The 15759-nt window shown below is 34.1% G+C and overlaps 1 protein-coding gene and 1 long non-coding RNA gene across 2 annotated transcripts; both read right to left on the bottom strand.

Moving 5' to 3' along the window:
- Positions 1 to 2263: 2263 nt before the first annotated feature.
- Positions 2264 to 7713, bottom strand: LOC149405592 (aluminum-activated malate transporter 9-like). Its single transcript, XM_089607849.1, has 6 exons — positions 7359 to 7713; positions 6661 to 6801; positions 6262 to 6531; positions 5556 to 5695; positions 5135 to 5281; positions 2264 to 2848 (listed from the first exon to the last, which is right to left on the bottom strand). Exons 1-6 carry the CDS (start codon positions 7711 to 7713, stop codon positions 2351 to 2353), a joined length of 1551 nt encoding a protein of 516 aa, XP_089463975.1. The 3' UTR covers positions 2264 to 2350.
- A 6819-nt stretch (positions 7714 to 14532) lies between these two features.
- Positions 14533 to 15432, bottom strand: LOC149405593 (uncharacterized). Its single transcript, XR_016295530.1, has 4 exons — positions 15312 to 15432; positions 14994 to 15243; positions 14767 to 14915; positions 14533 to 14601 (listed from the first exon to the last, which is right to left on the bottom strand). It is a non-coding gene; the product is annotated as an uncharacterized LOC149405593 (long non-coding RNA).
- Positions 15433 to 15759: the final 327 nt, after the last annotated feature.

Raw genomic sequence — 15759 nt, forward strand, 5'->3', positions numbered from 1 at the left:
CTCCGGACCCCCGAGGCATAAGGGGCAGCGTGTGTCGGTGGTAATTTTCCGGCGGAAAAGGATCGATTTCACCGGGATCCAACCATTACAAACTCTCCAAATGAATAGTTTAACTTTAGGCGGGATAGTGAGCTTCCAAAGAGTCTTCCACCAAGCCGTAGTGGATTCCTAGTTAGAGGAAGAAGCCCGATTCGTCGGGGTCATAGCGAGCCGATATCCACTCTTAACCGAGTATTCACCGTCCTTAGAGTAGTGCCAACAAAGCATGTCGGGCAGCCCCTCCTCACTCTCCGGTATGGCGAGAATCGCGTCGGTGTCAACTTTAGCGAACATCGCTCGGACCAAGGCTTCATTCCACGTACCGTTGTAGTGCTTGAGCTCCGCAACCCTCATATTATCGGGGATTGGAGGGGTTTTTTTTTTATTTATTTATCTCCATAACATAGTTAATTAGTAGCTTTTGCTAATAGATCGACACCACGTGAATGGGCCAACGGCTGACACGTGGCATAAAACTCCTCCTCCTCGCGCCAATGTATGCTTTGGGGGACAATAGACAATTGTGGGACCCACTTCGTTCTTTTTCTCTCCATGTTTTATGTTTCCTTTCCCATGTAATTATCTTCAAGAAAAAAACACCAACCAGCAAAAAAAAGAAAAAGAAAAAGAAAAAGAAAAAAAAAACGTATTCTAACAAAAAATGAAAGGGTTAAACACCAAATTTTTTTTTTTGCTTGATCAGATTGAAACACTAATTTCAAAACAAAAAAAGATTAATTACAATTTAAAGAGAATATAACAAGATGCAAATAGATTCTCTCTCTTATCTTTTGAGTTTTGACAAATATTAGCCTTTTCTTCTTATTATTTTTTTCTCTATCAAATATCATTATTTATACCAAGAATTAAAATACCGATATCGGTACCGATACCGAAGTTCTGATTTTACTGATATATCGACTACCGACAGGTATATCGATGGATATCCAATAACAATTTTAATACCGACTACTGATAATACCGATGATATATCGACAAAAATCTTATAATAAAATATAATTTTGAAAAAAAAATATAGGAATATATATATATATATATATATATATATATATATTCAAAAGCTTGATTTTTTATTTTACGTATAAATAGGTATTGTCCTATATATATATATATATATATGTATTATAACATATAAATAAGGAAATATTGATAATACTAAGTAAAATCAATAAGTTAAAGATATAAAGAATAAGAAATAATAAATAAAATATAGAGAAAAAATAAAATAAAAAGGCAAATAATGAATTGTTTATTTTTTATTTAAAAAAACAAATTCGGACGATATTTTGTTGATATTTGTCGATATTTTGAATTTTTTTAACTACTAAAAATATATCGATATTTTTTCGATATCATCGATATTTATAAAACGATAACGATTATAACTGATATTTTACCAAGATTCTTCAATAAAACGATATATGGCGATATTTTGAACCTAGATTTGCAGTCCCCGTGTTGTTTTTGTTCTCTCTTTCTCTAATCATTCCCACTGCTTAAAGCAAATAGATATTTTTTGTTTTTCTGTACATCAATTCTCACTCTCTCTATCTCCTTCTTGATTTTCTCTTTTATTTGTATAATATTGTCGCTCTTCTTCTTCTTCTTCTTCTTCTTCTTCTTCTTCTTCTTCTTCTTCTTCTTCTTCTTCTTCTTTATACATAAGCACACATAATATATACGTCTTCCTCTGTTTATTTATTATGTTTCTCTCTCTCTTTTTATATAAATTTTAATTGAGCTTTTTCTTTCAAATAAAAAAATATTTCGAGATTATTATTTAAATGGATATTTAATTTTGACATCTCTCTTTATTTAATTTTAAAATTAGAATGATTTAATTCTTTTTTAACATTCCGAGCCTATAAAATTACAAACCAAAATTATATAAATACATACTTGAAGAATGTTAAAATCAAAATTATATAAATACGCGTTCCTAAAACTAGTACTCTGAGAAAAAAGGCATTATTAGCCAAGAGGTCCAGTCAAACATTATTGATCTGTTTTCCTTTTCTTTTAAAAAAGACAATCCAATAAAAAAAGAAAAACAACATTTTTTTAACCACATTGTTCATCATTTTATAATAAATCTGCTTCTTCCAAAGCTTGTAGATAAAATGAAACACGATTCAACTGCTTTGTACCACCTCATAATTAAAAGCAGAAAAAAAAAAACTCAAAAACATTTCTTTTCCTCTCGTTTCTAGCGTATTATTCTATGATCTCTTCCCATGCCATATCATAACAATAATAATAATAAATTAATAAATAAAACATATCTAGCGATCTACTCCTCATCTTCAAGCCTGAATCCGGCGAGCTTCGAAAGCTCATCCACGGCCTCGACCAAGTGGTCGAGCCTCACGACGAACTCGATGAGCAAAGAAGTGAAGTTGGCGAGCGAGAGCGCCGCGGTGCTCTCCAAAGCCCTCACCCTCGGGAAGAGATCCTTAGCCACGTCATCGTCTTGGGCCGCCACGTCACTCGACGGCCACGAGTGGAGCCGCCTCGACTGGCGCCTCGTCACCACCTCCGGCGGAGGGCTCTCCTTTTCCGGCGACTTTGGTTTCTCGGGCTGGTCGGAGAAGGCGGTGAAGAGGTAGCTGTGGGTGTCCACGGCTCGCTGGAGTCTCTCAGCCGAGCCGTGGACTCTCTTCAGAAGGGACTCGTTGAGGCTCGTTTTCATTCCCGATATGTCTTTGCCCAAGCACCGGACTAGCTCCGCCGCTTGCCTTGTCGCGTCCTCGATCTCCGATTGGAACGCGGTTCGGAGGTTATACGGTGCCTATCACACATTATTACAATATTATAATAGGCAAGTAAAGGTGGGATAATCGATTAATTTTTAAAAGTGCGATGCAGTTATCTAGCCATTTTTATATTTGAGTTTGGTAAAATAGCCCGATTCTTCAAAGTTGAGGCAAAATAGCCAAAATTTTAAAAACTCCAAAAATACTCTCTTCTGCTAAACCAACCCTAAACGCACAAACAAATCGATCGTCACAAACAAGCTCGAGGGCATGACTGCATCGCCAAGGATCGATTTCTTTGGTGTCCTTAACACTAACGGCGACCTCTTTCTTGAGTCGGGAAAGCTTCGAATCAATCTACGAGAAAATCAGTCCAACTTGCTGGAGCCTGAGTCAGCCGACGATTGCGTCAACGAGCCACTTCTCGGCAGCGTTGTCCGATCGGATCAGTGGTGATGGTAGTGGTTGTTGCGATCGGGTTGGTCATTTTTTTCTATTTGGGTTGATTGGATCAAGAACCCCCGAAACTTTGCTGGTCCAACATCCTCAAGAGCCAACCAACCCCGAACCCGAGTCTGAGCCCTAACTCCTCCGATTCGCTCGCCGGAGTCTTCGTCGGGAGCTGCAAATCCACTAAAAGAGTTGTTGTCATGGTCGTCGACGCCAACACGATTATCGTCGGAGATCGAAGGTCAACGTCGATCATCATCACCACCGCCATCATCATCATCATCATCATCATCTTCTTCTTCTTCTTCTTCTTCTTCTTCTTCTTCTTCTTCTTCTTCTTTTTTCGTTTTTCGATTCTGAGTGTTTTTGTTATCGAACAAATGATTAATTTTTTTGAAAGCAGAATTAAATATTTTGACACGTCGTTGCTTTCTCGTTGCGGATTTAGGTTTTTTTTTTCTTCTTCTAAGTGGATTAAATTTTTTGAAGGTATGATTAAAATTTTGACGATAGACTTAATTTTGAAACTATTTGGTATAGAAGAGTTGATTAAAATTTTGGACACCTAGATTAGCTATTTTGAAATCCTAGAAAAACAGGTTCACCCAAACATTAAGGGTATATTAGTATTTTTACACTATAAGTGGATAGAATGTACTAACTTATGAAACCTTGACTATTTTGGTAAACGCTAAATTTGAATCGGCTAATTCGCACAAAAATTCTTTTTTTAATTTTTTTTGGAGCTCGAGTTTTTTTTCCTTGCAAATTTTAATGAAAACCGGTTTGATGATCAATTATTTCAAATTTGCCTATTATGTTAAAAAAAAAAAAAAATCTTTTTCGATTAACCTCGGTAAGAAAATCCGGTTAAAAGTCTAGTTTTTGCGAGTGATGCATATGAAAACTAGGTATAAGAGTGGAAGAAATTCCTTTTGTGGAGAGTTACGTGTCTCTCGAATATAGGCGCTTATCTGATATTTTCATACCAAAGTTTTAATCAGATTGTTATTATTATTCTTATTCAAAAGTTAATGTCAAAGATTACCAATAATAATAATAAATAGGGGATGATTTGGCTCTTTAATTACGCAGATTAGGATGGTTGAGTATTATTTTTTATCTGGCCAGCCATTTTGTTTTAATCATGCTAATTAAATTTGTGTTAACTCTTTATTTCTTTTTAGAAATAAAATCTGTGTATAAATGATAATATATCGTTGAAGAATACATATTTTATCAATGATAGAATACAGATTCTAGCAATGGTAGAATATTCATCGTCAAATAAGTTAATTGTCATGGAAAGAGTAAAATTTGTGCTAACTCTTACAAAAACTTCATCAATTTTTTTTTTTTTTTTTTTAGTTTTATTTTATGTTTTTGGGTGTCAGCCAGTGAATAGTATTATTCCATGCACAATCTCAAATGGGCAACAATTAGAGAATAAAAATAAATGAAACAACATAGCATAATTCGATTCCCATGATCGTAAATAACAGCTTTGCCCTTTATGTTTCTTCTCATTTCCATTCCCTAAAAACTATTCCCTTGTTCTCATAAAGCAAGTTTTCCTTCCAAGATCGATTTTTCTTTTTTCTTTTTCTTTTCCGATCTTAGGTTCCTTATTATTCCTTTTCTTTTCCTTCTATTTATTTTACTATATTTCTGTACCATATACCAATATATATACCGGGGGCATATATGCCCCCCCACTAAACTTTCAAAATTTATAATTTTAGCCACAATATAATATTTTTTTCATATTCGTCCCCCTGAAATAATTTTTTCTTACTACTATACCCTTGGAAAAAATTCAAATAATTTTATATATGAGTTCAAATTCTAGCTCTACCACTATATATACGTACCTGAATTTCAGCGTGAAGAACACCATGAAGTGCCATGACTTCATAAGCACAATATCTCAACACAGCCCCAACTTTTACGTACTCCGACCATGGATAGAAAAAATGCTTGAACCGCCCATGTGGTGGTTCCCATTTCGCCGAGTTTGCCTAAAAAAATTATAATAAAAAAAAATATCTATACTATGTGAACATGATTGCTTTGATGAAAATATTATACAAACTAGCCATTCAAAATTAATTGATTCGTAAAATAGTCAAAATTTGACACTACTTATATACAGGGGTCAAAAAAACATTATGGACACTCGTACTTAGGAATTTTTTAGATGTTGTCGTTTTTACTAATTTTAAACAAACCTTGAATATTTAGCTAATTAAACACCCTTCATTGATTTTTATAGTAGTAGACAAAATGAAGTACCAAATTTTCGAGTTTGGCTGAGGAGTTGAGAGTGGCTTTGCATTTGTTGTAAGCCGGTTCATCCGGAAACTCATCCCTCACTGCTTTTGACCATTCTGGATGCTCCGATCCATCATCTTTCAAGTACTTCCCAACACATTCTGAGGTTTAAAAAAATATATATTTATAAATAATGCAATAGATCAAAATATAATGATAAACACATTATTACATACATTTAAAACAATAACGATCACTTTCTTTCTTTCAATAGAGTACCATCTATAAATTCTTATTAATAAAAATGTTATTGTAATTAAGTGGTAACATCACATAATGCATTATTTTTATAGTTAAGAATGTAAGATAAACATGGTATTTTGTTTAAGCACAACATATTATATTTTTTATATATATAAATAAGCACAAAATATTAACATTAATTGATCCTAGAAGTTGGGTGTGTACCCCTAACCCTAGCCAAGATGACTATGGCGTTAAAGCATATAAATTGGAACAATAAATAATAAGGCACACTAAGAATATACCCTTTGAAACTTTAAAAAAAATTTACAAAATAAAAAATGTTTAATAATTACTTGAGAACTGTCCAAGCTTAATCTAAAAATTGTCTACTATATTCAAATGTAAAAGGTTGAATTAAAAAAATATATAAATTAACACTACTATTTTAATGTATTTCTCTATATATACAATAAATAATTACCTTCGAGCGAATCGGCGACGGAGTTGAAGTTCTTGACGAGCTCCTTATGCAATTGCTCTCCGGCCCAAATGGGAAAAATCAAGATGTTGACCAGAACCGCGACCACACCTCCGATCGCGATTGAGTACAGGCGGTCCATCGCGGTCCTTATCGGATTTCCCATTCGATACCCCGAAACTATGATCAAACAGTACGTGAAGAGTATGACCCTGAATCCGTACTCGTACGGCACCATTGAAGGCCATAGTTTCATGAACGACGTTATAGTCCCTGCCGTACAGTACCATGCACAGAAATTAGTTACGTAGTAGCTAGTATAGTATATTATTATAAAATTTAGTTTTTTTAGATAGCTATCATATGGGGTACGTAGTATTTATAAAATTTTAAAAATTATACCAATGAAGAAAATGCTGATCCCAATGATGATGGGCTCGGCTACTCGGCCGGTGCATATAGCTAGTTGAGCTACACCAATGGCCAATATTCCGGCAAGTAAACTTCCGAGAGCTCGGTTGAATCCTCTATTAAATGTTGCACCTACAAAATGGTTTCACAAAATTTTTTTATATAAATAAAAGTTGATGGTCTTCTACTAAATTAGCTAATTTTGAGACTGAATTTCTTAGAATCAAGTACTCATCTATAACTTTTTTTAAAAAAAAATATTTGGCACTCGTGACTTTTTTTATTGCCTAAATAATCTCTTCAGTTTTTTGTTAAAATCATCTCGAGCGTCCGCTTGACCTTGCTTTTTATGATAAAATAATAATTATTGTGCAAAAATCATAATATAAAATTATAAGCATATAATCTCAAGTGTGCGGTCTCCAAAATTTGGTGTTGAAACCGATAATTAATTTGATGGTGATTATTTTTCATTTTACTCTGAAATATAAGGTCACGTAATCATAACACTTAAGATTTTGTCAAAAAAAATTAACGGAAGGGCTAGGCAAAAAGGACACAGGTGCCAAGTTTTCAAAGTTCAAAAACTGCCAAAAAAAGAAATAAATGGTTAATTAATCAAACTCGTAAAAATTCAAAGACGACATGTGCCAATAATAAAAATGGAATATAAAAAAAAATTTACTTACCAACTGTGTATTCAAACATGATTGCAACGGTGAGAATGGACCAAATAATGTTGGTGCCAAAGACTTCATAAGGTGCTCTAAAGAGAATGAGCAAAGACACAAGCAAAACAGCAAGCCCTACTTTGAGTGAGAATATCACTCTATTTGTGTCCTCTTTTGCAAATTCCCACACACTCCAAACCCATGCTTTGGATGAAGAAATAATATCGCCCGCCTCGCCGTGCCCGGATATTTTCCCAGCCACCGGCTCAGAGAGTTTGTAATTATTATTATTATTATTATTACTATTATTAATATATTTTTTATCAATATTAATGATCTCAATGACAACACTACTGCCTTTTTTCCCATTCATAGTCTCCAAATATTTTGAAAGATCGATGCACGAGAGAAAAACTATAATATTGATTAAATAAATTTTTTTTTTTTGTGCGGTGAGGGAAATGATAGATCACAAGAAAACTGAATTTAAAGAGGAGAGTGAATATAATGGAGCTATACGTGTTGTGCCACTAGGGCTAGGAAGAAGAAAATTAAAAGATAAAGTTTGTCAAGTCAGGATCTACAATGTTGTATGGTCAATAGAGAGTATAGGAATATAATACTTACAATAATACAGGAGAGAAAAAATATATTGGAGCTATAGCTATACATGGCTATACCTAAAAGAAAAAAAAATGATAACAAGGATAAGAAGATGCTTAGTTTCTCAATAATGTTGCATGGGAAAGAGAATTAGAATCTCATCAAAATTTGCATGGCGAGGCAAATTCTGCTTCAAACCCACGTTTTATCGTTCGAAATCTCAAGCTTGCATCTATATTAGTACAATGACTCTTCTAATGCTAATTTATTATTATTATTAATATACATAGAATAATTCCATTGACATCTCAAATTAACATACGTACTAAATTTCGAGCATTTCGGTCGACTAGGATGCCACTTTTATTCTGATAATTAAGTTTAAGACTTTCGTAAGGCATGGTTCTCTATAATAATTTAGAGAAAAAGAATAGCAAAACGAGTTCTGAAGAGGAATATAAAGAACATGATGCTGAATTTCTTACGTATAAAAAAATCTTATATTCGTTTGTCTATATGTAAAAAAAAATCTATATACATATATATTTCATGCATATGAAAACCTAATTTGACAGGGACTATAGCTTCATGTGCAACTTGTCAAATACACAATTAATTATAATAACCATCATATCACGTGATCTCATTTCGATTCTCATCTCAAATTCTTAATATATATATATATATATATATATATATATATATATATATTTTTAATATGTGTGCGTTTTTATTTTTATTTTAGTTTATTCTCTCACAAACTACATACACATATAGTTTCTGGATTTATTGTTTATGTGACATCATATTGCGGATATATGCATAATGCATTAGCACCATAGTCTCTGGTTTATTATTTTTGTTCTAAAAGCTTTATTAATGAGTGGAAGCAAAAACTCGAAACAATTACTTCTATCGACTAATTTATAAATATGTTGACATATTTTAGGTATAAAATAGCAATAAATTGTTTAATACTTCTTTCTCATCAGAAAATGAGCTTTTTCTAGAAGTTTCGAAAATATGTGACGGCAGTTAAGGGTTAAAAAATTATTGCGTCCACAGTCGAATGCAAATAATAATAAAAATAAATACAAAAAAGCGTCCTATTTTTGCAGCTGTATGACCATCAAACTATAATTTTCTCAATTAGTTTGGTCATTATTGCTAGTCATATATTTCAAATACTTGACACAATTAAAATTAAAAAAAAATTCAATTCTATGACTTATCAGTCATATATTTTTCAAATTTCTCTATCAATATCCAAAAGTGGACGTGTGCACTTTTGGACTCAAAGTGTCATGTAAATCTATATAAACCGGCCATTAGGGTTTAGAATCTGGCAGCTTTGACAAATCATACATATAATATTGATATTTAATAAATAATGCCAGATCATTCAGATTAATTCGCTGATGAGCATAATATGTTGTAGCCTTTACGTATTAACGATGTATTTATGATGAAAGCTAGACTTATCAAACTCTCATTGTAGCCATATATATCGTACTTTTTTAGCCACTACTTGGACTTTTCTGTAATGCATTGATATCATGAGTTTTAATCTCACGTTTAAACCGGTTAAACTGCCGATTTTTAATATCTTTTATGCAATGCTGTGTTTTTATAAACCATACTTCAAAACATGATAAAATAGCTGAACAAAAATCCAAATATCTGGCTCACAATTGAAAAGGTTTTATTCACATTAGAAATACAGCATGATACTGCAAACTAACCCAATTGCTTAAAGAAAGTTTAAGAGCTTAATTATACTACTATTCGTTAACTATCTCCATCAAACTAAGCACCGTTAATTATGTATTATAATCACGAAATTATTAATGAGGAGAGAAAAAAAAATTCCAAATTAGGCTGGGCTACTCATCTGCCTAATTGTTTTAGTAAGTGATATTATATATCCCTTGAATAAATAAATAAAGTTATACTAAGCATACCTACTGATCGAGTAAATATGTAAAAAGCCCTTATGTTTTTATATATGTACATATATACATATATATATATACATATAATATTTCTCTGGCTTAATTTTAAGTGGTCGTTTAAAAATGAGAGAATTGTGCATATAGCTCATCTAAACCCCTAGACCAGCCAAAGTTTCTAAAAATTAATAAAATAACCCAAACTCAAGCAAGACATCTTGGACTATTTCCTTCATATTTAAATAATTTAACTATAATTCTAATTGAAGGTAGTTATTTGATTATTTCATATAATATATATTGTTAGTTAAAAGTAGTGATATACGGGCAGAAAAGAATAAAGTATTTTTCAAATATTTTCAAATTACATGGTCTCTTGCTCTTGCGGATATAATGGTTTAAAAGTGTAATATTTATTATTTACTAGCTAGATAACTTTTCTTGTTGTAGTAGCGCTTTCTATATATGTAATAACTTCATAGCCCTAGCCATTGATCAAACCCTGATCTGTTCTACGGGGATGATACCTTTCTAGAAAGATACTAGTGTGATTATAAATACTTACGCTACATTTGAATATCCGAGTGAAGCTAAATTAAGTTTGGTATTTCAAAGAAGTTTATATATAAATTAATTATATTAAATTTACAGGTTTTCTTATCTATGTGTGAAAACATGAACTTGTTATGATACGTATAGTAAGTTTTATTTCCCTTTATTTTAAGAGCAATTCTTATGGTGGGAAAACATCATAAGAATATAAATAACCCCACACTAACCATCATCGCCGTCATTATATAATTAAGTAATATAATATACATCATCTTACACAAATAAGTATAACCAAAACCACAAGCCAAATGACATGTTGAACTATATACAGAGCAAACTTTTTATAAAAAAAAAAAAATTGCACCAACCCACACAAAACAAACAAACACAACCCAAAATAGCAGCCAAAGAGAAAAAGAAAGCACAAGCAAAAGATCAAATAACCAATAATTAGAATCCAACCACAATGTACACATCAAATGAACAAATGGTAAACAAATATTCACAATAGCATACGTCAGATAACCAACCACTAGGAAAGAAGATGACATCACGTCATTTCACAATCAAACACATAAGCAGAGATACACAACTCCACAAAAAAAAAAAAAAAAAAAAAAAAATTATATATATATATATATATATATATATATATATATATAAAGCAGTCTAAACTCTAAACAGATAATCATATCACACACTAACAAGTAATGCAACCAATAAATGACACTTACAAAAACATCATACTCAAAACCAACATTCATCACATATCAGAGACACAACATAGATACACATTATACAACGACACCCCACAAAATCTAAGAGACTCAACTCTGGAGGACCATGTTAAAAAAAGAATCAAGGTAAGCCGAAATAGATATTTAGGATATATCAGCAAGCCCACACACCAATTGAGACTTGACTAGCTCATGGAGACCGAGAATAGAGACCTTTCTCTCTAAGTGACAATTTGTGACTAATTTAGCAGACCTCACAGGTATCAAAGCTGAAGTGCAAGCTAGAAATAACTCAAACCAACGGAAATCGGCAATCATAAAACAGAATCCCCCGCCAATAAGTGATTTGAATCAGTACCACCGGGAAAAAAAAGCCCGGCCTCTAGAAAATCTCAGCTTATAGAGAAGAATATCCCAGCCTCAACAGTTCAGCCTAAAATAATAAAATCTATCCTTAATGTAGAAGTAAAAACATGAGCCAATGCTTCCCCTCAAAATATAAGCAATCAAACATAGGCCCTAAAAAGCCTGGAATACCATAGAGAGGAATATCAACATATAAACAACTCACGACAAACAAGAAATCCTTGCAGAAACGCTGATACACAATGCTTGAAGATACTGAGACCAATCGAATTTCCCACCAATAAATTGCACAACCACATGTTTTGCTCAAATGGGAAAGTCCATGAACAAGTGAGAGGCTATAAGTATAAAATGGGTGGAGTTGTCAATGCCTCGGAGTTGTCAAAGTTTTGATCCAATCAGACTGCCTAAGAGTTGTCAGTGCGCTCAACCGCAGAATAGTTCCCAACACCGAAATCGGTATCATTTACCACGACTTGTTTCAATCTCCGGCTGTTTTGAGTCCATCGAATTTCTTTTAAATCCAAAGACTTGGCTGTTTAGCTAAGCTTTTAATTAAGGCTCAAACCTATGTGTCTTGGCTGAAGTATGTTCCACCATGTCAACTGCGATTGATGTTTTCTTCAATTAATGATTACTGCCTCTTTTCCAAGAAAAAAAAGACTATTTCCAGTGGTATCAGAGATTAGCGATAATTAAAAATGAATAACAAGAAATATCAAACCACTAATGCCAATGACCACTCTTATAAAATTTCATACAATACAAGTTGTGGCATCCTCAAACTTAAGAGCAATTCTAAAGGTAGGAAAACATCATTAGAATATAAATAACCCCACACTAACCATCATCGCGCATCATCATATATAATTAAGTAATTTATATATCATTTGACGCACTAGGAAATATAACAACCTAGTTACATGGATATACCCTAACCCTCGACCAAAATCACAAACCAAATACACGGAGAGTCAAGTAGACATGTTAAATGATTTACAAAGCAAAACAAATTTTGCATCAACACACACACAAGCAAACATACACACGCAAATTTTGCCTCAACACACTCACAAGCAAACATACACAACCCAAATGGCAAGCAAAACAGAAAAGAAAGCCCGACCAAAATCATACAACACACTAAGAAATACACACAACCACAGAACAAAAAAAAACATAAAGCAGTCTAGATAGATAATCATATCACACGCTAAGAAAGTATTTCAAATGACAATCATAAGAACATCATACTCCAAATCAACATCAATCACAGACGCAATATAGATACACACAATACAAAAACATCCCACAAAATCTAAGGGACTCAACTCTAAGGGACCGCGTAAAAAAATCAACAAGGAAGCCGAGATAGATATTTAGGATATTTCAGCAAGTCCAAATGCCAATTGAGACTTGACTAGTTCATGGGGACTGAGAATCAAACCCTCTCCCTCAAAGTGACAACTTGTGAATAATATAGCAGACCTCTGAAGTGCAAGCCCAAACGATAACTCAAGCAACGGAAATCAGCAATCACAAAAAAATACTCAGCCAATACGTGGTGCGAATCAGTAATCAGCAAAAGAAAAAACCTCGGCCTCTGAAAAAATCCAGCTTATAGACAAGAATACCTCAGCTTCAACCGTCCAGCCTAAAATAACCGAAACTATCCTTCATGAAGAAGAAAACATAAGCCGATACTTCACCGCCAAATTTAAGCAACCAAACATAAGCCCCTTGAAAAACCTGATACCAGCGAGAGGAATATCAACACATAAACAACTCACCACAAACAAGAATCCTTGTAGAAAAGCTAATACACAATGCTTGAAGATACTGATACAAAATGTCCAACCAAATGTTTTGCTGAAATGGGAGAATCCTCGACGAAGAGAGAGGTCCAATCGAAATCACACATCAGCACCATTTTCTATAAGCGTAAACTCCCCAAACCGTCCTTTAAGAAGAAATAAAAGCGAAGCAAATATACTATCTCCCATAAAAGCAACCGGTCCCAAAGACAAGCACCCTAAGAGAAACTGCGGTCCAATCCAAGAAGGTATGTCTTGCTACAATAAAAAAGACAAGTCCCAAAGAAGGATACAAGCATGGCTTGATAAATCCCCAAAACCGTCCTGAAAATAGAGATGAATTCAAACCAAGATACCATCCCGATAAAAAATCAACCGATTAGAGAAACAAAGACCCAGTCTACGAGGATATGTCAAGCTAGAGGTAAAGAGAAGCCCCATAGAAATAAATCAGCTCATCTTGCTATTATGCCCTATAACATCATGAAAGAAGAGACAAAGGCTAGCCAATGATACCATCCCGACTTAAATCACCCGATTATAGAGATATCAAAAATAAAAAAATTTGGGTTTGTGACTTTACCATATCTGCAGAATAACCAATACCACCAGTGTTGAAAACTAAATCACACAGAGACCATCACTTGGCTAGTATACTTATAAGTCGATGAGTTAAGTATATCTTTACCTAGCAGCTCACTTCCTCTGACAAAGCTAGCAACTCCCACATTTCTCCTTGCCAATATGCTGTAATAGGAAAGATATAATTCAAATCCATATGCAAAGACGTGAACATAACACAAGCATTGCCTATACACAAACATTATTTCCCAGATTTCACAATTCAATAGGGAACACACATAGACAATAAAAAAAAAATGCAGCCACAAATCTCTGAGAGAAATGAAATATGGAAAGCTAACTTTTATGAAGAATAAAAACATCCAATATATTTTCAGCCACGACACAGTAAGTGAATCAGCTTATAAAGAAACTACAAACACTGAAACAATATTCCAGTAAGTGTTTTTTTTATGATGCATAGACGGGCATTCAGTAATTCATACATACCAAACAACATATAGCTATGTGCAAAAACAGATGCCAAAAAAGGATAAGGTGCAAAATAAAACCCACCTTATTGATTATTGTATTGCTCGTATCTCATGTGCCTTCATTGTGCATTTCCAATCTTTAAGATCACAAATCCATCAGTCCAGAGTTCCTCCAAAGAATATTACTGATGAAAACAACATGTAAAAGGAATTTAGTCGAATCGAAGCAAGAGATGGAGCCTGATGAACAAGAGGAGAGCTATTACTTTTTCTGAAATCAGTAAATAAAACAAGAGATTGCTCACATACATCGGTAGTCTTATTGTGTATTGAAAGCTCTAAGTAATTACCGCCTTTCTAGATCAGACCTTGCCGAGCCAAATGAATCAAACTTCTATCGCAAAGCCTGCAGTGTGAAGACATCGGTTTGTTTCTAATTACCCCGCCTTTCTAGATCAGACCTTGCCGAGCCGAATGAATCAAACTTCTATCGCAAAGCCTGCAGTGTGAAGACATCGGTTTAGAAACAAATACACAACAGGGTAAATAGAAGAGACAAAAAAAAAAAAAAGAGTACCCCCTATATACAGCCTTTCTTTGTCCAATAATGACGATTCAGGTCTCTCAACCTCGTATTCTTCTACCCTTTCTCATAATCCTTTGATACCAATATTGGTTAGTGGTTGATTGTCCGTTAAACTCGACAGCGATTCTCCCACCATGCGCGGCTTACAGTGAGCTTGAGCTTGTTCTCCGGCAGAAGCTCTCGGATCCAGTGACTTGGCCTCATGAACAGAGTCGCTGATCGACACCACCACCTCTAGGCTCTGCACAAGATTCAAGTACGTCGAAACCCTAAATTTCTAAACAACAACATTTAGACACGGTTTCTTACCATTGAACAGCTTCATGGGGGCGTGGTCGTCTCTGGTCTCTCTTTCTTCTCCAACCAAGCCGTGGTTTGCTTGCCTTCACCGTCACAGCGAACCCAGTCATAGGCTGTACGGATGGGTAAGTAATACCCAACTCGCACGCTCACGAGCTTCTGAGAGGGACAACATTCTATTTATTTGGGATTCTTCCCGTTTAAAAAATGGACTCTTCTTCCCTCGATCGGATCAGTGGGAGGTATTCTAGTTATTTGGGATTATCGGCGTCTCAAAGTTTCAGAGAATCTGGTGGGAGACTTCTTTGTCTCTATTAAAGTCTTTGAAGGAGACAAACAGTGGTGGTTTTCAGGTATTTACGTTCCTTGTCACAGCAGCGATAGGAGATCTTTCTGGGATGAGATCTTGGGTCTTAGTGTCATTTGTGGAAATTTCTAGTGTATCGCAGGCGATTTC

The sequence above is a fragment of the Urtica dioica genome, chromosome 2, assembly GCF_054948205.1.
Source record: "Urtica dioica subsp. dioica isolate 48M chromosome 2, U.dioica_male_clone48M_v1_H2, whole genome shotgun sequence".
Lineage (NCBI taxonomy): Eukaryota > Viridiplantae > Streptophyta > Magnoliopsida > Rosales > Urticaceae > Urtica > Urtica dioica.